General features: G+C 36.6%; 1 protein-coding gene across 3 annotated transcripts in view; it reads left to right on the top strand.

The window, feature by feature from the left end:
- Nucleotides 1-26,403, top strand: part of CSMD3 (CUB and Sushi multiple domains 3) — a 1,240,952-nt gene that overhangs the window by 795,427 nt on the left and 419,122 nt on the right. For all 3 annotated transcript variants that reach the window (XM_042923788.1, XM_042923787.1, XM_042923786.1), the window contains 3 exons: nucleotides 959-1,141; nucleotides 5,954-6,280; nucleotides 10,065-10,259. In XM_042923788.1, the coding sequence (XP_042779722.1) occupies nucleotides 959-1,141; nucleotides 5,954-6,280; nucleotides 10,065-10,259 (705 nt within the window). The remainder of the gene's footprint in view (nucleotides 1-958; nucleotides 1,142-5,953; nucleotides 6,281-10,064; nucleotides 10,260-26,403) is intronic.

The raw sequence follows: 26,403 nt of genomic DNA, 5'->3' as shown, positions 1-26,403 counted from the left end.
ACCACTGACATTCATAGCTTCATGTGAAGACCCCAGACATTTGGAGCCTCTTTGAATACAAGTTAAGAGAGTGCTTTCATGTGCTTTTAAGAGAATTTTAACCAATCTTCTTCATTTTAATTCATATAAAAAACATTCCTGGAGGAACGTATCTGGGTAATTTGGAATACAAAATTGATACCTGTCGTAAGGAGTTTTTTTGGGGGGGTCTAGTAGGGGAAATAATTACACCAACAAGTGTCAGGGAAAATGGCAGCTCCTAGGGGGAAAGGCATTCACTGAGAGCTGTAGGAGCCCTGAGGCAGACATTACCTCACATCCTGGTCATGATGTAAGGGTTCACTGCATCATGTACAGATAAGAGATGTTTTCAGTATTTGGGGGAAATGCGTACGTGTGTATATAGGTGTGTGCATATATGTAGTGCACACAGAAATTTAAATCTTGTCATAATTGTGCTGTTGGGCACAAACACTGCCCTGTGCTCTGATGACCTCAGTTTTCCCATCTACAAAATGAGAGAACTACATTAATTGTTCCCTAAAGGTCATGTCATCAAATTGTGTTCACAGGAATAGCAAAAGAGGGGCACCTGGGAGGCTCAGTTGATTGTGTCTGACTTCGGATCGGGTCATGATCTCGTGGTCTGTGGGTTCAAATCTCGCATCAGTCTCTGTGCTGGCAGCTCAGAGCCTACAGCTTGCTTCAGATTCTGTGTCTCCCCCTCTCTCTCTGCCCTTCCCCTGCTTGTGCACTCTCTCTCTCTCATTCTCAAAAGTAATAAACATTAAAAAAATTAAAAGAAGAGTAGCAAAAGAAAAAAATTAAATTTGGAAAATATTAATCTTTTTTTTCTGATATATCTCAGATATAGAGAGTGTACATCTACTAAACTGGTGATGCGGATATCATATGCCTAAAACCCTTGGAAGGTGACTTTAATCTTCTATTTTTGCAGAAATTGAAAAAGAAAGTTGTGGTGATCCTGGTACACCCTTATATGGAATTAGAGAAGGAGATGGATTTTCTAATCGTGATGTTTTAAGGTTCGAGTGCCAGTTTGGGTTTGAATTAATTGGAGAGAAATCCATTGTTTGTCAAGAGAATAACCAATGGTCTGCAAACATACCCATCTGTATCTGTGAGTACCAAATGCTTTGCTTTCTGACAGCATATGTTACCCTGTCCTTGCATATAATTGCTTTTGTAATTAATTGCAAAGAGCTGGAACCGTGTAATTATTTTTGAATGAGTAGCACTTTGTGATACTATCTTTAACAAGTGTGCTTATGCCAAATTATAAATTTCATTAAAGATTTAAATAAAGTTAACATAGTTCACTTGGTAATTGCAAAATATATATTACATCTGTTCTTATAGAATTTTATTGATGGCACTTTATACTTTATAGATAGGATACCTCTTATGGAAATTATACATCTGAGCTAATTCTAGTAGATTCATTTATTTATTTTAACAAGATAGTATATGCTTATTTTCAATCAGAAACACTTAAAATATTTAAAGCTTATATTCTATGTATAATGCATGAACTTATTTTTGCTTGTAGATGCTCACACTAATGCATACTTATGTGCCGTTTATTTATATTGCACAGAAAAAAACTCCATTAATGTTTATGATATACAGTATGGTTAGATTAAAAGAATGTATTTGTTTAAATACATGAAAACATTCCAATGTAACTACAACAAAAATATAATTTGTATTATCTATTGATATACTTTTAGTTTCAGTTAAATACCAACAAATGTAACTTCCCAGATATGGGTGCAATATGGAAAATTTTGCTTTTTGGTTTTGACTATTCACTATTCAATGGTAACGTAGAAAGCCAATACTCATGAAAATAAAAAAAAATGTTTCTTATGTAGCATTCTGAAGTTATTTAACATTTTTAAAGAAGTAACAGAACTTTTAAAGAGACTACAGGTCATCTGATATATATTTTGCATAGTTAAAAATAATAGGGGTACCTGGGTAGTTCATTTGGTTGAGTGTCTGGCTCTGAATTTCAGCTCAGGTCTTGACCCCCGTGTTGGGCTCTGCACTGAATGTGGAGCCTACTTGAGATTCTCTCTCTCTTCCCCTCTGCGCCTCTGCCCTACTCATGCAAGCTCTCTCTCTCTCTCTCTTCAAAAACAAAAACAAAACAAAAAAGTAAAAAGAAAGAAATGAAAAAGAAAATAGAAAATAAGCAAGCAATACTATCTCTCAGTATAGTGTCTGGATACATATTGCGATGATACCTAATCTGATGTTTTAGCAAAGTGGGTATTTTTCAAATGTTCCAGAAATTTCCCTAATTAAAATATGTTTTGCTTGCTCTTTAGGGGATGTAGGGGAGGAAGAGAGCATAGACCTCCTCAATAGATCCCTCTCCTTTAATGCCAGTGTTCATCCCTAACCAAGATCACCTTGTGAAGTTCCTGCTGTGAAAGAAGACAATATATTAGGAGAATTTGATTGGATTTCGTTAGCATTGTGGAAACCTTAGCAATACTTCAAAAGATTTCACTTAAAGACCTTTAGTTCTAGGTATCCTTCCATGGAGACAATGTTTGTGTAATATGGAGAATCTAGTAATGTAGTGTATCACACCAAAAATAAAACTATTTGGGGGCATCTGGGTGGCTCAGTTGGTTAAGCATCCGACTTCGGCTTGGGTCATGATCTCACGGTTCATGGGTTTGAGCCCTGTGTCTGGCTCTGTGCTGATAGCTCAGAGCCAGTAGCTTGCTTTAGATTCTGTGTCTCCCTCTGTCTCTGCTCCTCCCCCTGCTCATGCTCTGTGTCTCTCTCTCTCTAAAAAATAAACATTAAAAAATTTAAAAGAAAATAAAAAATAAAACTATTTTAAGTCATTTAAGAGATGCTAAAATACAGTCAATAAAATATTTAAAATAATGCTGACTAAAACAAATTAAACTCTTGAAATTCTAGAGAAGACATTTTTTACTATTTTTAAAAAGAATAAAGTCCTAAAACTTGATATATTATAAATACGTAGTAACGAATAGTTTCCTGTATACCAACAATATCTAATTTGAAAATGTAATTGAAAGTTAATTTACTCAGAAAAATAAAATTATAAAATATGTAGAAATAATTCTTACATAATTCCAAATAACTCACAGAAAATTACAAGCTTATTCAGAAAAGGAGAGTTTATGGAAAAAAAAAAAAAAAGAGATAGATGCATGTTACAGAATGAGAGGGCATTATATTAAATATGTGAATTATATAGAAATTGCCTTGAAATTTCAGTAAAAATCCTAACATAATTTCTTTGAGAACGGATGTAATGTGCTGATACACAGCTAGGTAAAAAAATAGGCAACAATAGAATAGACATGAGACTTTTTTAAAAGAAAAAGTCCCTATGTACTAAAGTACATAAAGATACATCTAACAATATTAAGTTACTACTGTAAAATTCATATGGTACTCACAGAAATATAACACTGAGTCAAAGGAAATTACAGTAACAACTGCATCTAATACAATTAAGGGTTTAGAGTATTATATTGGCATTGGCCTATTTATCTGACAAAGGAGATCAGCATGACAGATTTTGGTCATCCCTTGTCCCAAATGGGGATCATTTAGATCAGAGACTAGCAAACTAAGGACTGTGTGACAAATCTAGCCTGAAGCCTCATTTGGAAACAAAGTTTTGCTGGAACAGAACTGTGTACTTTGGTTTACCTGTTGCACATGGCTGCTTTCCTTGCTATAGGAAGAGTTAAGAGTTGACTCCTGCTATAGTGGCAGACTTAAGTAGTTGCAAAATTGACCATGTGGCTTATAAAGCCAAAGGATTTACTATCTGTCCCTTTACAGAACACGTTTGCTGAGCCTACATTTAGATCAAGGGTTATATAATCAGAAGATTCCTGGATGCAGGCAGGTAAAAGTTTGAAAAGGGCACAGGACTAGGTACGTGTGTCCCCATTATGGAAGTGGTAGGCAACTGTAGTGCATTCACTTTTTCAAAGAAGCTAGAACTCCACATTTTTCCACCTCAATGTGAGATAGATTGATTTTAAAATGTGACTTCAAATTTTTGTACAGGCATAAGAAAAAATTGTATCAAACACATTTGCAGTCTGGATCCAGCCCAGTGGCTATCAGTTTCCAAGACCTGGTTTTAACATCGGTCCGTACAGATGAGGCAAGCTTAGGTTAGAAAGTATTTATTTAAAATGATAAATAATTATACATGTATAATAAGTAACTGATTATATATATATATATATATATATATATATATATACACACACACACACACACACACACATATATATATATATAATCCCTATTGTTATTTTACATATTTTATGCATATATGTAGGTATAGGTATATTTTTGTCTTTATATTTCTGTAGATAGGTAGATATTGGTCTAATTTCTGAATGTTAATAAAAGATCTGAACTTAAATGAAATATAAAGAAATTATTATTTTTAACTCAAATTAAAACAAATTATGCTAAAATTATTAACAGAATAATGTAGGAATACTATATGAATTGTAATATTGAATGAATATTATAAACTAAGAGTTCATAGTCTTAAATATCAGATTTCATGAGCCTATAATTCCCAAAAAAGAGAAAATGGAGGAATCTTCATATTTACTAGTAGGCAAAGAAGGGCAAATTACTAATATGAGATATCATTGTTCCTATCAATTAAGAAAGGTCAAATAGTCATAATATTTTATGCTGGTGGAGGTTTTGTACTCTCTAACGTATTAATTATATTTCAGTATGAGTTATATTTCAGTAAAAGTTAATACAACTTTTCTAGACAGAAATTTAGCAAACTATTTTCAGGCCTAAGGTTCATACTCTTTGTAAATAAAATTTGGTGCAAAATTACATGAGTTTGATTTTGTTTAAATTATGTAATAAAAAACACCAGAAGACAATACATCATTCCTTTATGAAATCCGCTATGCACTAAGACCATTTACTTTTCTGTTTTTTATCTTTTTTCAACTTTCTAAATGTTCTGTGTGATACTTTAGCTTAGATGTTTTGAAAAGTTAAAAGAAAACTGGAGAGGGATGGAGCAGGGGCAGTGAGAAACTTCATCTTAGAAAGGTGTGAGTTTAGTTATTTTTCCAGCATTAGCCACTAGTGGTGGATGTTTATAAAAGTTAGTTTGTCTCCTTTGTCTCCTTATCTGTGTTGTAAACTCTTAGAGCTTCCCATGGCAATGGTAGGATTGAAACTCACCTAGTCACCACCCTCGTCCACGTTTTGTCTGTGCTACAACATCCCAGTTCTGTTAATATCCGCATAATATTTTTTGTCTTCAATCATTTGATGCGCATTATTGCTTTGTATGGAAATCTGTATATATTTCACCATTTTTTTTTTTAATTGAGAAAGAGAGAGAGAGAGAGAGGGAAGGAGAAGGGCAAGGCAGAGGAAGAGGGAGAGAATCTCAAGAAGGCTCTACAATCAGCAGCTCAGCACAGAGGCTGCGTGGGGCTCGATCCCCCCAGGGTGAGATCATGACCTGAAGCAGAAATCAATCCAGAGTCCCTTGCTTAAAGGACTGAGCTACCCAGGTGCCTCACCAGTCTTCTTTCCTACCCAGGTGCCTCACCAGTCTTCTTTCATATGCAAAGAAACAAAAACCTTGAACAGCACTCTAACATAAATATGATAGATGTCTAAATAAATTGCCTTTATTACTCCTATGATATTTTTGTGCATATTTAAACACACGGTTATCCAAAGTAATAGTTGCCTTTTCTAATATGTGAAAATAGTAACCTTTTTTTCTCTGTTTTATAAGATAATTTACATTGTTTAATCTTATTTTTTTCAAGCAACTAATTGGTTATCATAGTTGTAGAATGTGGCAAAATAAGGTGAAATATTACTTTTGAACATTTATTGTATTTTATAATTTTAACAGTTCCTTGCCTGTCTAACTTTACTGCACCAATGGGAACAGTGCTTTCTCCTGATTACCCAGAAGGGTATGGAAATAATTTAAACTGCATCTGGACCATAATCTCTGATCCAGGGAGTCGGATACATCTTTCTTTTAATGACTTTGATCTGGAATCTCAGTTTGACTTCCTTGCGGTTAAAGATGGTGACTCTCCAGACTCCCCGATTCTTGGAACCTTTACTGGGGCCGAGGTGCCCTCCCATCTGACTAGTAATAGTCATATACTGCGATTGGAATTTCAAGCTGACCACTCAATGTCAGGACGTGGCTTCAACATCACTTATAACAGTAAGTTTATCTTTTCCATATAATGTATTTCTACCAAGTAGAGCTAGAAAGGAATCATGTAAACCAGCTCTCTGGTTCCATAGACAAGGAAACTTAAACAATGTTTTATATATATATATATATATATATATATATATATATATATATATATATATATTTGAACAAGTTCTCTCTCTCTCTCTCTCTCTCTCTCTCTCTCTATATATATATATATATATATATATATATATATATATATATAATGTAGCAGGAACAATTCTTCATTTCCAACCATATTTTACTCCCTATTGTGTCATTTCTCTTGGTTTGTGAGAGGTCTGATATTAAGGAAATATGTTTCAAATATTATGATGTCAGCCAATATATTAGTTTATTCTATTAAATCTTATAAGCATAAGATCAAACCTAAAGTGTATCATATACTTTGCTCCATTATTGGTGTGAAAACATATAAGGGAAATAAATCTTTCTTTCAAAATATTCATAAACCAATAGGGAACGTTAAACCAATAATGACAGCACAGAGTTACAATTCTAGAGATGAAATTCGCAAGGCTGAAATTCACAAGAAACATTACAGAAGAGAAAATCATTAACATAGGAGCAGTAGACCACTGACCTGCCGCCATGGGGAAGAAATACCTTAGAGATTAAGAGCATCCTTTCTGCAGTGAAACTATACAACTTCAAATGTTGGCTTTGCCCCATTTTTAGGTTTAAAATTGAGCCTCAGTGTCCTCATCAGTAAAACCATCTTTGGTTTCTATAAGGAATAAATTAGGTGATGCAGGCAAATAATTTGGCATGGAGTAGATAGTGCATAGTAAATGCTCAATAAACATTAGCTGTCATTGCTTACTTGCCTTTTGAACTACTACCTTAACATCTTATTTAATTGTGTTTACTATATTGCTATATTTTGACATTTCTTTGAGGTTATTTAGCTATTGTCACTCACATTCTTTGTATTTTTTTTTTGAAAAAAAATGCCAAAAATATAGCAAAAAGATGAATCACATGAAGGAGAATATATCATAGTAGGTTAATATACTCACATACTAATGCTTCTGTTTACAAATGTTTTCCTAAAGAATAGAACACTACTGATTTTTCTTGTTTTTTTTTTTTTTTTTTTTTCTTCCCCCTCCCTTGAAGGTACCACACTCTGGCACATATTGACCAACTTGATGAGTTAATATTTGTTAATATTTGTGACATATGACAATAGGATCTAGTTTCCTGTTCTATAAAAAAGAATTGCATCCAGGGGTGCCTGGGTGGCTCAGTCGGTTAAGCCTCCAACTTTGGCTCAGGTCATGATCTCACTGTTCATGAGTTCAAGCCACGTCAGGCTCTGTGCTGACAGCTCAGAGCCTGGAGCCTGCTTTGGATTCTGTGTCTCCCTCTCTCTCTGCCCTTCCCCGTTTCACTCTCTTCCTCTCTCTCTCAAAAATAAATAAACATTCAAAAAAAAAAAAAAAAAAGAATCACATCCCTAACCCTGACAATCAGTGCTGAGTTTTGGCAATTAGTAACAGAAAGCAGTTATTGCCTTTTCCAAGTGTCACTAGTGGTGAAATTGTCAACATGTAATTGTATATCATTAAAGTTAAATTAGCTGTGACATGTGTCATACAGACTGCTGTATAAAAGAGTTGCTTTATCTGAAAGTCCTTTTAAAAATATTTCATATGTATAAAGATATATATATATATATATATATATATATATATACACACACACACACACACACACACACACATATATATACACACACACTTCTCTATTTATTTATAATTTTTATTTTGTCTTCAAGGCACATTATTTTTAACTTTAATGTTTATGGTACCTTCAGGGAATTATGGAAATATGCCTCCTTGTTTCTTGTTCTATTTCTCTAGTAAATAATTTAATTGATCATATGAAAATTCTTATATTTAATGTTTTCTACTGAAGTTATTTTTTTTCTGAAAAAAAAAACTATCAGGCATTATATATAGGAACAATGAGGCTTAATCAATTGCGGTTTTTGTTTTGTTTTGTTTTTTTGTTTTTTTTTGTTTTTTTAGTTTTCTATTTTATTTATTTATTTATTTTTCAATATATGAAGTTATTGTCAAATTGGTTTCCATACAACACCCAGTGCTCTTCCCAAAAGGTGCCCTCCTCAATGCCCATCACCCACCCTCCCCTCCCTCCCACCCCCCCATCAACCCTCAGTTTATTCTCAGTTTTTAAGAGTCTCTTATCCTTTGGCTCTCTTCTACTCTAACCTCTTTTTATGGTTTTTGGGTCTTTTAGAATCACAACAAAAACCAATAATTAGAAATAAGTGCATCTACAAAAATATATTGTCCATATTTTAGAATTTACCTTAATATTCTTCCATACCATTTAACTTAAAAATGAGGAGAATGGTAAATCAAAATTATATAATTTATGAACAATATCAAAGTAATGATTAATGAGAAAATTTAAAATAACTGCATGTACTTATGTATAGCATGAATATAATAATGTAAATACCTCACAAACTATTTTTTACACATTTAGATTTTGCTATTTTAAATATTCTTCCATTTGTATTGTGCTAATTTAAACATTTATGGTGCATGTTTAGTCATACAGATGAATAAAATGAGAAATTTGGAGGGCTCATTTAATCTATAATCTACAGAAATTCAAGCATATTAATATGTAAGCATATTGTCCCTACACTGCTGCTGACTTGCTAAGACTTGCCTAAATATATCCTGGGAGACACAAAATAAAATAAAGTGGCTCTGAATTCAAGAACTCACATTTTCTTGGGGCGCCTGGGTGGTTCAGTAGGTTAAGCATCGGACTTCAGCTCAGGTCATGATCTTACAGTTTGTGAGTTCGAGCCCAGTGTCAGGCTCTGTGCTGACAGCTCAGAGCCTGAAGCCTGCTTCAGATTCTGTGTCTCCCTCTCTCTCTTCCTCCCCCACTTGCACTCTGTCTCTCTCTCTCTCAAAAATAAATAAAGATTAAAAAAAATTTTTTTTTAAAGAACTCACATTCTCTTGAGACATGAAACAAATAACCCAAGATACAATATGTTGTTGAGAAAAAAATTAGAAGCCATACAAAGGGATACATTTCATTCCTATCTCTCTGACCTGAGGCAAATACTTATCTGTTGCTGAATCTCACATTACTCTTTAAAGTTCTAAATGTTAAATGAGATAATGACATTTCCAAAGCTCCTTATAGCAGTGGCTACAACATAGTAATTATAAGAGTTAGCTCCCTTCCCTTTTCCTAGATGGCAGAAAATAGATGACAAATGGAAAATTAGAAAGAAATTTTAAGACTTTCATACCAGATTGGAACATTTCACTATAGCCTCACAAGACTATTTCTCCATTCCAAAGAGTAACATCACGAAAGTTTGCAGTGAGATGTGGTCAACGTGCTTTGTATTCACAATAACTGGAATTCTGACCGGTTTATACTGAAAATTTTACATACCGTAAACCCCAGTGATCTCCAGAAGTAAGCAGAAACAATTCTGTTTTGAAATGTAATCTTAGATTATAATTCATATTTTAAAACAATCATACCTATTTACATCATGGATATACGTCACAGGCAAACAGGGTCAAAGGAGAGGCTCTCATTTTTTTTTTTCTTTTTTAAAAAATAAAGGCTTATCTAGATATAAACATAATCTTTTCAAAAGTCAGTTTTTCTCACTCCACATACACAAGGGTCCCTCTCATACTGCTTGTTTGTGTGTTTTTGTTTGTCTCCTCTTCTCCAGCATTTGGGCATAATGAATGTCCTGATCCTGGAATACCAATCAATGCACGGCGGTTTGGGGACAACTTTCAATTAGGAAGTTCGATTTCAGTTATTTGTGAAGAAGGATTTATTAAAACCCAGGGAACAGAGACAATTACGTGTATTCTTATGGATGGAAAAGTAATGTGGAGTGGACCAATTCCAAGATGTGGAGGTAAGTGCAATGGTCAGTGAAAATTATAACCCCATCGTTGCAGGATTTTTTACCACAATACCCGGGACTCGTTGTCTCGCCACTTTGAAGAATGAAGAGGTGAACAAAAAATGAGCAGCAGGCCAAAATTCTTTAGAATGTAAGATCAGAGAGGAAGAAGAGTAGAAAAGCTCTCTTTACAGAGACAGAACATTAGAAAGTGAATGCCTGTGACTATAGGCAAGAGTCCCTGTTGTAGAAGGTTCTGGTCAGCACCCACTCCCTCCTTCCCCCTTGTTCCTCCTCAGGTTCTACCTTATTGGCTTGATAGCTCTAGGTGCTGGGTTGTCCATTGTATGAGGGGTGGTCTATGGCCATACTTCGGTCTTTTGTCAAATTCCTGAGAGAAACCCGAGAGGAAGTAGGTGGGGTCTGTTATGTTCTTAAGAAGAACCTTAGGCCTGGGGGGGGGTTTGCTGTGGTCAGATACTCCCAACATTGTTGCAAAATAGGTGTTTTTCCCCAACCAGGGACCTCAGGCCCTAATCTTTCCCTCTCTTCCTACTGAATCCTATCTTCTTCTATTATACCATCATCATTGTGCACTGGAGACTGTATTTAACCATATATGCATATATACATTAGGTATATGTGTTAAACAAATTACACTTTTAGTTTTTCATGTTAAAATAATTGCTTAGAAACCTTTTAAAAAGTCCCCTTTAAAAAGAACTCTTAATAAAAGGTATACATTAATAAATGGTAAATATTCGTTGCATGTGCAAATTCTCTTTAGGGTACTTCAGAGTTACAGTTTAGTACACTTTCTAGTCATCTTTTTTCTTGGTATTTTAACTATTTATGGTATCGATATTGAATCTTCAAAAATGTGTTAACAATTATTATTTGCAATAAATAAATTTATGCTAAAGCAGCCATTATTTAAAATGTGTACTTTTTGTCAGCATAGTTCACTAAACATGTTTTTTCAATTTTGATTTACTCAATAAGATATAGTCAAGAAAATGCAGAGGAATGTATGTGCGTAATGTATGCGTGTGTGTATGCAACGTTTGAAAGTTTACATCTTTGAATATATACACTTATCTAAAGTCACTAATTATATTGACAAGAAGGAAAGATGATCCTACTTAAAAATAAAATATACCCAGCATAGTGTGTCAAATTATTTATTAAAAAAATTTTTTTTTACATTTATATATTTTTGAGAGACAGAGAGACAGAACATGAACAGGGGAGGAGCAGAGAGAGAAGACACAGAATCTGAGGCAGGCTCCAGGCTCCGAGCTGTCAGCACAGAGCCCGTCACGGGGCTGGAACTCACAAACCACAAGATCATGACCTAGGTCAAAGTCGGATGCTTAACTGACTGAGCCATCTAGGCACCCCTGTAGTGTGTCGATTTAGAATCTATAGGTTGTGTATATGAGGTGTGGAGCTTCATTTAGAATTGTCACATTGGGATTAACATTCTTCTTTTCTCCTTCCACTCTAGTACCAAAGGTTACATATCTGTTTTATTTAAAAAGATGTAGAAGGGGACACCTGGGTGGCTCAGTCCATTGAGTGTCCGACTCTTGATGTCAGCTCAGATCATGATCTCACAGTTGTGAGATCAAGCCCCATGTCCAGTTCTGTGCTGAGAGTGCAGTCTGCTTGGAATTCTCTCTCTCTCTCTCTCTCTCTCTCGCTCGCTCTCTCTCTCTCTCTCCCCCTCCCCCGCTCACACTCTCATATATAAATAAATAAATATTTTTAAAAAATGATATAGAAGAACTTTTACTAAGGAACAGATAAACTAGAGCCAGGAAACACTTTTTTGCAGATCACCATGTAATGATTAGGTGATAATTTTTAAATAATTACTTCTTTTTCTTGCTCTCCCAATTTTTCTTCTTACGTGTGTCCAAACTGACAATGAAACCTTTATTTTTTTTCTTTTTCAATTTCTGGCTGTTAAATTGAGAATATTTTATGTATAATTTTCAGAAGTATAGCAGACTTCATTGACTAATACAGCCATTACCTACAAATGCTGCCATTCATTGAGTTGAACATTTTCATAATGTCTCGTGATGAACTACTCCAGACCACGCGATTATGCTTTCCTATTAGCCCCTTCACTTTGCACCGCCTTCCTCTTCTAATCACTTTCTCATTTGTAATATTAGGGACTGAACTAGATGACTTCACGGTTCTTTTCCAAACCTCAAAGGTTATGAGTTTAGTCAGGGCTACCTTCGCGATGGTTATGATTGTGCTATTGTGTTTTCAAACAACATGACAGGATTGCCCAATAAAAGGCTGAAATAAAAAAAGAAAAACAGAAAGTAATGTTCATTTTTTCCCATTATACTTTGCCCTTGAGCACATTCATTCCTGAACAGTTGCTGATCCAAACTTGAGGAATCAGTCAGAAAAGCCTACACTAGTATTTGAAGGAAAAGTAGGAGATGGAAGAAAAAAATGGGTTCAGGCCGAAGGAATGCCACTGATTCAATGTACTGGAGTGGAGGATAGAGGCTCAGGGTTTGATGATAATAAGAGGGGTGCCAAGCGTGCCAGGCTTTGCAAACAATCCTGGATGGATTAAAATTATCCTGTGGCCAGAGGGAAGCCACTTCAGCTCAGAAGTGATATGATCAGAGCCTCTCCCTTCTCTGCCCTAGGAGTTGTATACAGGCCAGTGGACAGAAACAGAGACCACCTCTGGGTAACTGTTGAGTCTGGTTAGAGCCTCATCTGCCTCACTTGGGTGTTGGTTGAGAAGCTACTTGCTTCCTAGCTGAACGGGGAGTAAAAATAATGAGCTTGACACCAACAAATCTTTTTATGAATCACTGTTTCATTTGAGAGAACAATTTTAGCGAGATTTTTCACTGTGAAAAATGAATGGTATTTAACCTTTAAACATGAGTGAAACAAATATTCTGAACTCTAATTTGGCACAGGCCAGGAGGCCCTTGTGACATCCTAAAAAGAGCTTTGTGGAATTCCCGAAGGAGAGTATTTTTTTTTCTGTGTGTATGAGTGAAATTACAGACACTTGGCTCACTTTGCCAGTTTCTGGATTTTATCCCACAGTGGGAACATGACTAACAATCAAGTTGGAGACAGAGAAGGTAGAGTCAGAGTGGGCTAAAAGCGATCTTACCGTGGCACTGGGCCAGGTTACCTGCCATATCCCAGGCCACGTTGTGAGGCAGTTTCCACCCAATAAAGCAGACTGCTGTCAACTCCTGTATAACTAACTCTGGTGGGTGTAATTTCTGAGACTCTGAGGTTTGTAAAGATTTCCTTTAGTTTTAGTTTTGCCTCAATTCCACTTAGCTGTGAACAACCAAAGCCTGAGACTAGCCGAGGAAAGCTCATTCTTTTTCTCTCCTAATGTGTTTTCATCGTGGTGGTGGTTCTACCACTCAGCCGCTCCCACTGATGCAAAAAACTATGTCTGGGAGCCCTCTCTGCCCAACTTCTTTGTCCTTTAGACCTGTATTTTGACAGAGAAGTTTTGCTTATTATTTATTGCAATTTATCTTTTGGGGCATGATCACAGCCTTCAATATATGCTTGCTATTTTAGCTGAAACTTTTTTGTCATCATATTAAATATTTTATATAGGTCAAATACATACTTGTGTATGTTTTGATAAATACAAATAATTCTTTACATTTTATTCTCTCAGAACATTCCAAAATTAAATGCATTGTTGAAAGTTGCTTAAAATGTTTGGATTGCTATGTGTTAAAATTAGGAAGTAGGAAGTTGCTTGTTTCAATCAGAATTTATAGAGCAAAGGAAGTCAGTATAAAATGTTTTGATAATAAAACCCAGAGTTTCAACCTCTTTAAAGATTGCCCTCTCCCTCCACTACCACCGCTGTCCCCCGCCCCCAACACCGTCTATTGCAATTATCTAGAAGTTTAGGCATTTGGCAAATTAGTAATCCATGACAACCAGTCTTCAACTCTAAAACTGTGGAAAATTGTTGAAAAAAGTGAAAGGAAATGTTTTATCAGTCCTAGTCCTTGAATAGGGATTAGTGAGAGGAAAGAGAGACATGAGATCATAATTTGTTGCAGTTCTATGATCCCACAGCTGAACTTGGATTCATTTCAGGGAGCTTAAATACAATTGTGGAACAGAATTGGGTTATACATTTTATTCACTGACCCGAAGTTCACCACTGATGCATTAACTAAGGATAGATTTAGGCTATCTTTGTGGAAATTTGAATCTTTTTCTCTAGAATGGGTTGACGAAATTCCCTCATGAGAAAGAGAGATTAAAGACATTCTAAAGCTTTATGATCTTTCAGTTTTGCTAATGGAAAACAAAACACATTAATTATTGTAATCAGCATTGATTCAAAATCACTTTGAATTCTACAAAATGTTCGCCTAACTCAGTTTAGTGACGATCAATGACTTCTTCACTTATACGTTGAGACTGTAGCCTGAATATAACTGGCTGTATCTAGGGCCAGTCTCTGCATGGTGTCTCCTTCAAAGATCTACCTACAGCCCATGAATAGTGTAGACGATTATCATAGGTCTACTTTAACGGGCTGCCATAGGGATTTTCACGAGATGCCATGAAAGCTTCCTAAAAATCCTCCTCTTCTGTCTTCACCAAAGTTTCCCCTCAGAGCAGCTACATAAACACCCTCCCTCTTTTGCCCTGTGGTCCCCTCAAGACCCCTCTGCCCTCACATTCATTTTTTTTCTGCACAGCCCAAACCCCTGTTGGGCACCTGTGAGTCTCCTCACTAAAATTCAGCCCTCAGGAAGTTCAGTTTTCTCTTTAGAATATTTTTCCCTTGGGTTTTCTTCTTTCCACACCCTTTTTCTTTCTCCTAATATGATCAGAATTTTTCTCAGGGGCCTCTGAGGGCATTGTGAGACTCACCACATTTACTTCAAAGTCTCTTCTACAAGCCTAGGTGCTTGGAAATTTGGAAAATGGGGGAAAGGAGCACTCTATTACTGTATTTGGGTTTATTTCTCTCTTCACCTGTGCGTATGAATGTATCTTCTGAAATATGGGTAAGATGTTGCTTTCACTTAATTGTTTTTCTCAAGGGAATAATATGCAACTAGATTTCCTTCATAGTACCAAGCAGGAGAGTCTTTTTCTCAGTAAAATCACGTTACTAGTTTCTGGAATGTTCCTTATAATGAACACTGCTATACACAAGGCACAATTCAAGGTATAATATTTGACTCAGAGAGGTTTCCTTTGTTGGACTTTGGGAAACTCACTAGTCTCTGACCACCATAATCTGCCTGTCCAAATGCCAGCTCTAAAAGGCTAAGACATATATTTTCCATACCTTAAATGATCTGAGCTCATTATTTGGCCTTCTTTCCTCATTGTCTATCTTTACCATTTTTAGGTTAAACTCTATTAGTCTGAGTTCATACTTCTAAAGTATAGCCATAATTAACTTATTTTTTTCTTAGCTTTGATTTGCTTCACCAGATTCATAAGTCTCTTTGTAGTGCGGTTTAAATATATGCTCACTTGGTAAACTGGCTATAAATCAACTCTGACATGAACTTGTTACACGTGCTTCTGATCCTCCCATCTGTTCATACCATTTCCTAGTGGAAGTCTTACTTTTAACTGTTTATATGAGGTTACCATGTACCCAGCATATGACGTTCCAGCATTTGAATGCAGCTCAAATTCATTTGGATATTCATGTCCTCTAGGGTGGTGAGGCTGACTGCCATTAGATGGAGGTTTTGATGGATCTGAGTTCACAAATAGTACCTAATACCCAGTGCTATAGATCAGGAGTCATAACCTCAAATGCTTACAGGAGCAAGGCAATAACAGAAACAAATTAGATGGGCTAAATAGAACACACTGCCCTCCTAAGAGGGAGGTGTGATTTCTCACTTTTTATAGAGACATGGTTACAAATAAGCATTTCTCTTTTTAACATCAATAATAACAATAATGAATAACACAAGAATGATATCATTGACAACTGATGACGGTGTTCCCATTAGTCCTGACATTTCCTTCATGCACATTAGAAAAGGGCATTTTCCAAGAGGGAAATGGCTTGAACTAGTGATTACCAAGGTCACTTTAATTTGAGATCCAGCAGTAGCAATCAATCCTTTGGGAGTATGCAAGGTCAATGGAGCAGGTCAGGAGACATATACCAACCTCTCCATTTTGAGAAAGCACTCCGGTGTCTCAAAAAATTGGGTGTCCTTTGGACTTACCTAAGAACCATTTTCCAGATAGTGATATCATGAAAAAGTCTTTTGAGTACCTCCTTTTTGTGAATTTGTGTAACACTGCTCAAATGTGATCATCAACCAGAGTCTAGGCTGGAACACCCTATTCTGAACTAAGCAGTCTCTCCTGGATTGCCATTTCAATCTAGAGTAGTCTCTATAATCTCCTTCTGACTTTGCATTGATATTCTTCTCAGCGCGATTATCTTTCATCATTTGGCACTATATATATTTTTTCTAATAGTTTAGCTGCTGGTATGGCTCAATTATGTGGTATGATTTGATTCAAGGAGACTCAGGAACTGTCCTAGTTATTCAGGAAGCATTAATAAAAAACAGACATGTTTGCTTTGTTTTTCTTTAAGAGTTAAGATATGAAAGTTTTATGCAGTACAGTAAATAGAAAGCTTCCCAAATACCTTCTTGAGCTGTCTCTTCCCCCATCCTCCCATTCAAGGTAACTGTTACATGTAAAAATCATCTTCATAATCATCATTGTCATTGAATTCATAATTATCATCACCATCATCATCCTATCTCTCTCTCTCTCATGCTTACATACAGTCCTATCATCACTAAGCTGTTGTCTCCCCCTTCCTATTTTCCCTGTCTCAGCCCCATGCCCTTGCTTCCATGTATTTAGTCCCTCTCCTCCACATTCAACCCTTAGACTAACACGAGATCTACTCATTCCACTCTACTGTGTCCCCAAGAAAGTTCAGCCTGTTCTAATAGTTTCAGTTGAGATTCTATCTCCTTGGAAGGTTGGTAAATGCATTATATCTCATTATAAGAAATTATGCATGAGTTTAAAAAAATAAAAGAGGAGAACGATCAAGTTTTTGGCATATCTTTTCAAGCTATTCTCTGGGTCGCATTTCTACTTTATGAATGCCTGCTTCTGTATTTGCCAGTAATAAACCAGCCAACAAATCCCAAAAGAACTTGAAAAAGATACCATGCCATAAGACAGAATAAAACAAGAAAGTTCTCTTTCTAGGTGTCAAGCAGTGAACACTATGTCATCTAGAGTTTCCTGTTTTAAAAATCAAGACAGTTGGACATAAATTAAGTCTCCTATCTTTGTTGCAGTCATAGAAGGAAACTGTTCCTGAGTATGAGGATTTATTATTCATTGGTGAATGTCATTTTTTAAAGCTACTGAACTCAACTCAGGTAGACTGAAAGATGAGAAGGATTTATTTACAGACCAAAAATGAGAGTTGGGTTAAAATGTATTCATTATTTTGTTATAAAATCTGAAGTACATAACCATTTACTTTTTAAAATCAGATGTTTCTTAATACTTTAAAGTTATAATTATTTAACTGTTCATGGTAAAATAAGTTAGACAATCTAAAATGTATATACTTTTTGAGTTTCATTTTATTAAATATACTACTCAGGCTCCTTTTAGTCTCTCCTCCTGGTTTCTCCTCATCCTGATGATCTCTGTTTTTTCCAGAGCTAGGTCTTGAATATTTTCCCCTCTCTATTTCCATTCACTCTATGGGTAACTGTCAACCAGTCTCTAACTTTAAATAATATCTATGTGCTGATGTCTCTCAAATTTACATCACCAGCCTAGTTCTTTGCCCTGAAGTCCAGACTCATATATTCAACTTCCTACTCAACATCTCCACGTAGATGTTTAATAGGCATCTCAAACTTAACCTGTCCAAAACTGATCTGATCTCTCCCTGTCACTCCAAACCTGCTACTGTCACAGACTTTCCCCATCATCATTAATAGCACTCCATTCTTCCAGTAATTTAAGCCAAACTTCTTGGAGTAATTTCTGACTCCTTTCTTTCTATTACAGCCATACGCAATCCATCAGAAAAATCTGTTAGCTGTACCTTTGAAATATATTCAAAACTCATCTAGTTCTTACTTATTCCACTGCTGACATCCTGGTCCCAGCAACCATCATCTCTGGCCCAAATTGCTACAATAAGTCCCTAACTGGGCTTCTTCCCTTGTTCCTATTCAGTTCTGTAGAAATGATTTGTTGCCCAATTCACCTATGCTCACTGATTAATTTCTTCATAGTCATTTCTCCACTGAGACTCAGAAGGGTTCTGATGCATACACACTATCTGCATTTCTCCTCATTTTTACCTGGATTGTGTCTCCCTTGCTCTCTGAGCCGTAGCTAGCTAACAATAGCTTCTTTGATCTAAAGCAATCCCCTCAACAAAAATGGAAATAGAATATTGGCCTTCTGGATTACATGGTCATGTTCTTGAATATAATTAGGATGTAATACATTCATTGGACTGCTTTATAGATAAAGAGGATTACATTTAATGAAATACGTTGGAAGAGTCAGATGAGTTGCTATTGGCTCAAAGCTGTTGATTTAATTAAGACACCAAGTGAAGACTAAGTGAAAGAGAAGTCACCTCTTCCTTGTGAAGATTCATAATATTTAATATTATTGCCATTGTAGCCTCCCTGACAAGAAAAAACATTAGGAGCAAAATGTATGGCAAACAAGGTGTAGAAGCAAATTTTTCTATAGCTTTGGAATTGGCCACCTAGATGCCCAACCAAGGAGAAAAAAATTTCAATACCCATTCTATAAAAAAAAATAATATAATAATAAATTGAAGTCCAGATACCCCCTTCATGGCTAATTAAGTGTGTTCTAACTAACTCATCTCTCTTAATCATAACTTCAGGCACCCCACTCCCAATTTATATAAGCAGCAAAAAGAAAGCAAGGCAGATCAAGATCTAGATCTATCCATCTATCTGTCAATCTATCTGAAACTGTTGAAATCAAAAGTTCAGTTTTTCATTTATCTCCCTATAGGAAGGAGGATGCTAGTCTTTTTCTTCTCAATCCAAGTTGAAGGGAAGGGCTTTAGAAGAATCCCTTATAGAGAATGGAGTTGCCTGGGAGAATGAGAAACAAGAATCCCCAGGTGGATATCTGATTATACAATGTAGTACTTGCTGATCTGTCTTCTGTGCTGATCAAACAAGAGGAGGAAAACTGGTGAAAGCTGACAGACTGAAGACGAGGAAAGCTGTCTAGTTCAAACAATTTGGCAAGTCAGTGATATGCATTTCCTATGCATTAAATGAATACTAAAGAAGGTACCCAAGCTTGGCCACCAACTGTAGGAAACTCAACAGCCTGAAACCATAGGGTATACTGCCAGGGGTAGGAGCAAGGAAGTTACTGGAAAAGGTTGAGCTCCTCTTATATCAGGCAGTTATGCAGTGAGAAGCCACCTTCCCCACTCTTGGTCTTTCCAAAGGACTCATTTATTCTCATGGAGAACAAATATTTTCCATATCTGACAAATAAAGGCATCAGGGAACAGTCAGGGGTAATGAGGAAAACAGCCATAGCCAGGAAAGACTGACAGCACAATCTGTCCTGTCCTAGCCTTGACACATCACAAGGAAAAGAACCTAAAAGGAAGAGGAAGGAGTCAAGACAAGGGGGGAGACTATTCCAAGTGCTGAAGTGAATGGAGGAATGAATCAGCAAGTTCTGATTCTCCATCAGCACACTTTTCCCCATCTTCCAAGCCTCTATGGCCACTGCTCAAGGATGGACCTTGGATGGATGGGTGGAGAGAATAAGATAAGAATTTTCCATTGGGCTAGACCAAGTTTTTTAATACTGAAAGTGATGAGAATATTAGAGGATCTGTCCAACATTTTTTTAAGGAGATGGAGATTTGCCAGTGCATGCTTGAAAGCAGCAGAAGGAAGGAAGGAAGGAAGGAAGGAAGGAAGGAAGGAAGGAAGGAAGGAAGGAAGGAAGAAGAAAGGAGAAGAAAGGAAAGGAAAGGAAAAAAGGAAAGAGACCATTTCTGTTTTTGTTCCATCGATTTCAGAATGCACCATAAAATGTTTGCTCAAGCAAGAACTTCCTTGCCCTCAGAGGAGAACTTTCTGCATCACTATGGCTTATTCTCATTCTTACTCTCTAACGGGTTATCTGAGAGAATTCTTTCAGTGAATAGGATGGGATGGAAGTCCTTGGAGAACTTTTGGGAGAAAAGGCTGAATCCACATACCTGATGAACTTTCCCTTTGAGTATAAGAGTTTTTTCTCTTGAACTCAGTTAGCTTCAAATGAAAGGAAATCCTTCTCATTCACAGATATTGCATTCTCTTTGGAGGGACTTCTTTTGAGGGAGCAATGAGAGTGACAATCCAAGGCATAGATCAGAATTTATTTGTGGTTCTCATTGAGAGAATGTGTGTACATCTAAAAATAAACCCCACTTTTAATTACATGTTTATGTAGTATTAAATTCCATTCTCCTGGAGAGCTACCCTAGGGAAATGGAAGTACTAACAATCTGCAAGGTTTTGCTCCCACTGTTGGGGTGGGGGAGAGGGGGATGAGTCTGAGAGAAGGGATAAAGGGGCAATGGAAGAAGGTGCAGAGCTGTGACTGTTTCTCTTTAACCCTGGCCCTTTAATTTGTGTGTTTCTGGTTTCTCTTTTTATCCTAAATTCAGACCCAACATGTTTCTCATTATTTTCTTTGAAACAATACCCAACCTCTCTGAGGTTGAAGAGAGTCAGTGATTACTTCCCATACTTATATCCCTAAAGCCAGGTAGGGTGGGGAGAAGTATGGAAACATCAGTGTTTGATAACCTGGATGTGGTATCTAGATTTTATCATGCACAGCTCCACAGAAAGGCTATCTCTCAGACCAAATGTTGGAATACTCACTTTGTAATTTCACTTATAGCCAAACCCCTGAGATCAAAGCCATCTCTTCCCATCCACAAATCCCTTGTGAGCACCTAACTGCCGCTTCTCAGATGAAAGAGCGTCTCCTGCTGTGGAACACTAAACATTATCTGAATTTATCTGAATGTAGGCTGAGGCACTTTTGACTCTTTCATACAGGTCTTAAAACATACTGGCTATTTTGAATTTGTCCGTTCTACTTAAAGCAACACAGAAATGAGTCAGCACTCCAACGCAAATTATTTATAACAGACTTTCTTCAGACCTTAGAGAAATAAAAGTAGATAAATGAACTATGCCTACTTTATATTGGTCATGCATGCCCTGTTTTTATTGCCAAAGACAAGGGGGCTTAGAGGCAACAATCTGTATTTCACTAACAGATGCAAAACACCTCTTTATCTCAGGAACCTGAGACATTATCCAGGAGAATCTTGATGCTACAGACCAGTCATATCTTAGATTTGGTCTGTGGTCTATGGGCTAACAGCAGCAAAATGGCCTGTGAAGACAGGGTGGGGGGAGGATCTTGTTCACAATGGAGCTTTCTGGATCCCACCCTATAATTACTAGAAGTGTATTCTGGAAATATGCATTTAACAAGTTCCCGAGGTGCCCACTAAGGTTGGAAAGGCTTCAAAAGGAGTAACCACTGCATAAAACCATGACGTCTTCTCCTTCTTCCTCCAAAAAGTGTAAGCTTCAGACACACAGAACTATTGGACTCTCCCTCATACACATTAGTATTTCTCACTTCCTAACTCTGCTCTTCCTGTCCAACTCTCCCTATCTTCTATTCTTGTTCTTCCTCTTGTTCTCCTCCTCCTCCTCCTCCTCCTCCTCCCCCCCCCTTCCTCCTCCTCCTCTTCCTCCTTCTTCTCCTTCTCCTTCTCCTTCTCCTTCAATCTAAATTCACTTCTGACAAAATTGCCTTTAAGAACTCTTTCCATTTAATGTCCTTAGGATGTTATCTGACCCTGCCTGTGTTGCTAGACTGTCTACCCAGCTTAAGCATGTACTTGTACTGCATGTTAGCTGTGTCTGTCTTCTTTACAGAGTGTGTGTCTCTTGAGGGCAGAGGAAATATCACATGAATATGTTTTTTAATTTTAGCACCTGGCACAATATCTTATATATAGCAGAAACTAAACAAATCAGGCTCTGAGCTGACAATGTAAAGCCTGGTTGGGATTCTCTCTCTCCCTCTCTCTCTGCCTCTTTCTCTCTCTCTCAATGTAAATAAATAAACATTTTTTTTAATTTTTTTAACGTTTTTTTATTTATTTTTGAGACAGAGAGAGACAGAGCATGAACAGGGGAGGGGCAGAGAGAGAGGGAGACACAGAATTGGAAGCAGGCTCCAGGCTCTGAGCCATCAGCCCAGAGCCCGACGCGGGGCTCAAACTCACGGACCGCGAGATCGTGACCTGAGCCGAAGTCGGACGCCCAACCGACTGAGCCACCCAGGCGCCCAATAAACATTTTTTTTTTTTTAAATGGTGTTGCTAGAATTTCACATTTGTATTAAAAAATCTTTGGGTTGAATATTCTTTCCCCCTAACCATCCATCTTTGTCTTCATCAAATCTACCTTAAAGAGAATAAGATATGTTTAATTAAATGTCTCTTATAAAAAGGAATCCAATACATCTATCTTGGAAATAGTGCCTTATTTGGAATTTTAAGATTCAAATTCGAATCTCACCTCTGCCACTACCCAGGTCTGTGTTTCTTGTGAAGTTGTGTTTCATGCTTTTTTCCTCATCTGCAAAACTGGCAAAGGAAAGAAACCAGCATTTTTATGCTACAAGATTATTAAAGAATCAAATTAAGTAACGTATATAAAAACATACTCCAAACTGGAACACATGTCTCTCTTAGTTGGTATGGCGGAAATATGTAGCTGTTCATCTTTAAGCTGTGTTACCCTGTTCGTTATATAGAATTGTAGATGGGGAAACAGTTACCCAGCTGAAGGACTTCTCACAGCTTCCTTTGCAGTTAGATATGACCGTGTGAGTAAGCAGAAGTAATATAAATAACGTGTAGGCCATGGTTCATAAAAAGCACACACAGACTGGTCTTCCACACTCTGTTTCCTTTCCGGCCAACTGAAATGGAAATAACCTGCAAGGCAGTCTAGGAAGTCACACATTGAAAGTGGCCAACACTTTCTCGTCCTGTGTCATGAGAGTTTGGGCGGGGCGGGGCAGGGGGGGGGTGCGGGGGAAGGCTATCTTGCTAGTAGAGTGATCTCATTATATTGCCACATGACTGTGTCAAAGAAATATTTCACCAGAGTTAGAGGCAAGGAGGATGTATGACTTTATTCAAGACTATTGTAATAGAAATTGAACTCAGTTGCACTGAGGGATGGTTTAAGGGCTGAGGTGGGCTAGTGGAAAAGTACTGAAGGAAGTTAGGTGAGTCGTCTGGAATCTTAAGTCTGTCTAAAGTTTTGTGAATTTGAAGGCCATTTTGGTCAGGTGAGAAATAAACTATTTTGTTAAGGTATTAAAATCTAGGTGTTTATTTATTTTACCAGCTACAGATATCTTAATCTAAACAGTTAAAGGAGAGAATGACCCAAGCAGCAATAGTCCATCCCAGCCTTTGCCAAAATGCAGTGATATAATAATGAGTATCAGTCAATACCTACTTAATTTGATTAAATTAAACTATTTTTTCAAAAGGTTTGCATCTTAAACCGCCTTTTAATTTTTTTCCCTCTACCTGTTCACCTTTATCTTCTACCTGCATTAAAGCTTTAGCATTAGTCTGTGTTGAAAATGATGCCCAATATAGACAAGATCTCCAGATTCTATTTTCTATTTTTTCTTGTGATATTTCACAAACCTTTTAGCCTCAGCATCAAATCTTATTATCTTTCTATGTAAGATTCCATCCTGTTTTGTGCTCCCCATTATGGGAGTAGAATCATCATCCATCCATTACAAGCCAGGGGCCCAATGACCAGTTAGATTTCATCTTGCTCACTCATTGCATGTAATTAATAAATGCTTTTGAGTCTACCTCCTAAATATCTCTTGCAGTCAGTACTTTCCTATTACCATCATATCTCAGCGTCTGATGATACCTTCTCTGCATAATAGTATATGATCTCATCAACTCCATATGTATTGCCCTTAGTCCACTTTACATGCAATTGCCACTTAAATGAAAATCTTTTTCTTTGTGTGTGTGTGTATATATATATATATATGTGTGTGTGTGTGTGTGTGTGTGTGTGTGTGTGTGTGTGTGTATCCTTTGTCTATAATTTTTCAATTTCCTGTGGTTGACTTTCCATAATATAGCTTCCCAGGTCTTTTTCTACCTTTTTTTTTTTTTTTCCCTTTAATGTCCCATCACTTCTTGGTTCTCTAAGAAAGATACTGGCATTGCTAAATATTGTGCTAACCTAACTTTCTACTCTTTTGGAAACATTGTTATGCCTATCTCTCTCTTTCCTCCTGATGAACCTGACTCATCCTTAAAGGCTCAAATTAATCAGATTCTCTTCTTTGAGGACTTAATTCATCCCCTTTTCCAGACCCCTGCCCCATGAACATATCTTCTTTTATAGAGTTTATGACATGCTTACTTTATGTTTCTGTGTTTTGCATGTGAGAAGTGTGAGGAAGGCAAATTGCCTCTGTTCAAATCCTTGCTGGCTGAGATGTAAAGGGAAAGAAAATTCTTCTCTACCCATTAATTTCCCAACTGGATTAACAGGAGGAAAAAAAAAAGTTTTATTACATGTGCAAGGAGGCCAAGTAATGAAATTGAAACCTAAAGAAATGATCAAGGCAGGTAGTTTATATACTTTTTCTACAAAGAGAATGAATCTATGAGGATTTGGCAGGACAAAGAAAACTTTGGGAGCTTCAGTTGGTAAGAAATTCTAAACAGAATTTAGACCGGGGTAGTAAATTAACAAGCGTTATTTATACAGCCTCCTTGGCTGTAAATTTACCATCTCTGGTGATAAGGATGTCTCTCTACCTCCTGGTACAGGGAAGGTACTCTTCATGTGGGAGACTTATTTCTTGCTTTCAGGGGGACAGAGAGGAGTCTGAGTGTCCTTGAACAGACAGTCTATTAAGTAACACTTATTCAAAATAAGCAGTATGCCAAAGAGGCTCATCTCGGGGTGGTCTGCCTTGACCCCACATACGCAAATTATTTAAATACACATCTAGCTTTCTTTTTTTCCCCTATAATAATAGTACATATGGCTAGATTTTTCTGAGCCTCATATAAAATAATTCAAAAACTTTTCATGCAGTTCCTGGCACACCCAATAAATGTTATTCGGTATGTTTATGTTATGTTAGTCAGATGTTTATTCAATAAATTTTAATTAGTACAAGTAATACGAATACCACACAAACACATACCTGGCACACAATTGTTGGCATGATTAAAATATGAATGGATAAATGACAAATGAGTGAATAAATGAAGGGGACTTTCAAAATACTTTGTGTGGTCTTGATCTCCCTGCTTTGTGTATATTCCAGTTTCCCTTATTCAGACAAGGATTAGTTACTGTTTTTTACAGAAATCTGTCTCAGATTATGTTGTCTTTATACCCAGAGGTACATAATCTGATCTTAGTTGTTAAATGTGTAAGCATTTAGTACATCTCAATAGCTACATATTTATTTTCAGAATAATATTTTGGGAAATATTTGGGGAAAAATTATAAGCTTCACTTAAAAACTGATTTCATGGATATTTTTGTTCAGGGCAAGTCTAAAAATGTCATTTAAGTTAAAGTATAAGTGAATCTACATGAAGAAAGTTATTCATTTAATATAAGCTATGCATGGATATTGCAAAATTATGAGGTGTAGGCCGTTGTCTTATTACCTTTGGGTCTGTATGGTTATCCCCTTTACAGTTAAGTTTCTCTTTACAAGTTCAAATCTTTGTTACTAATATTATTAGTAGCTCTTTGCTCCAAAGCTGCCACTCCCGCACATGCATGCATATGCTCTCTCTTTTTTCCCTATATTCTATACTTCTGTCTGTTTCAGGTAGATTTCTACATCTCTTTTCTCTATACTTGATCTCCCTTATTTTTCCCTGCATTTTGTCGTCTCCATACTCTGCTGCTCTGGCTACACTGTGGCTTCTCCTTGTGCACATCCCCCT

The sequence above is a fragment of the Panthera leo genome, chromosome F2, assembly GCF_018350215.1.
Source record: "Panthera leo isolate Ple1 chromosome F2, P.leo_Ple1_pat1.1, whole genome shotgun sequence".
In the NCBI taxonomy this organism is placed as follows: domain Eukaryota; kingdom Metazoa; phylum Chordata; class Mammalia; order Carnivora; family Felidae; genus Panthera; species Panthera leo.
This window is presented reverse-complemented; position numbering and strand designations above follow the sequence as displayed.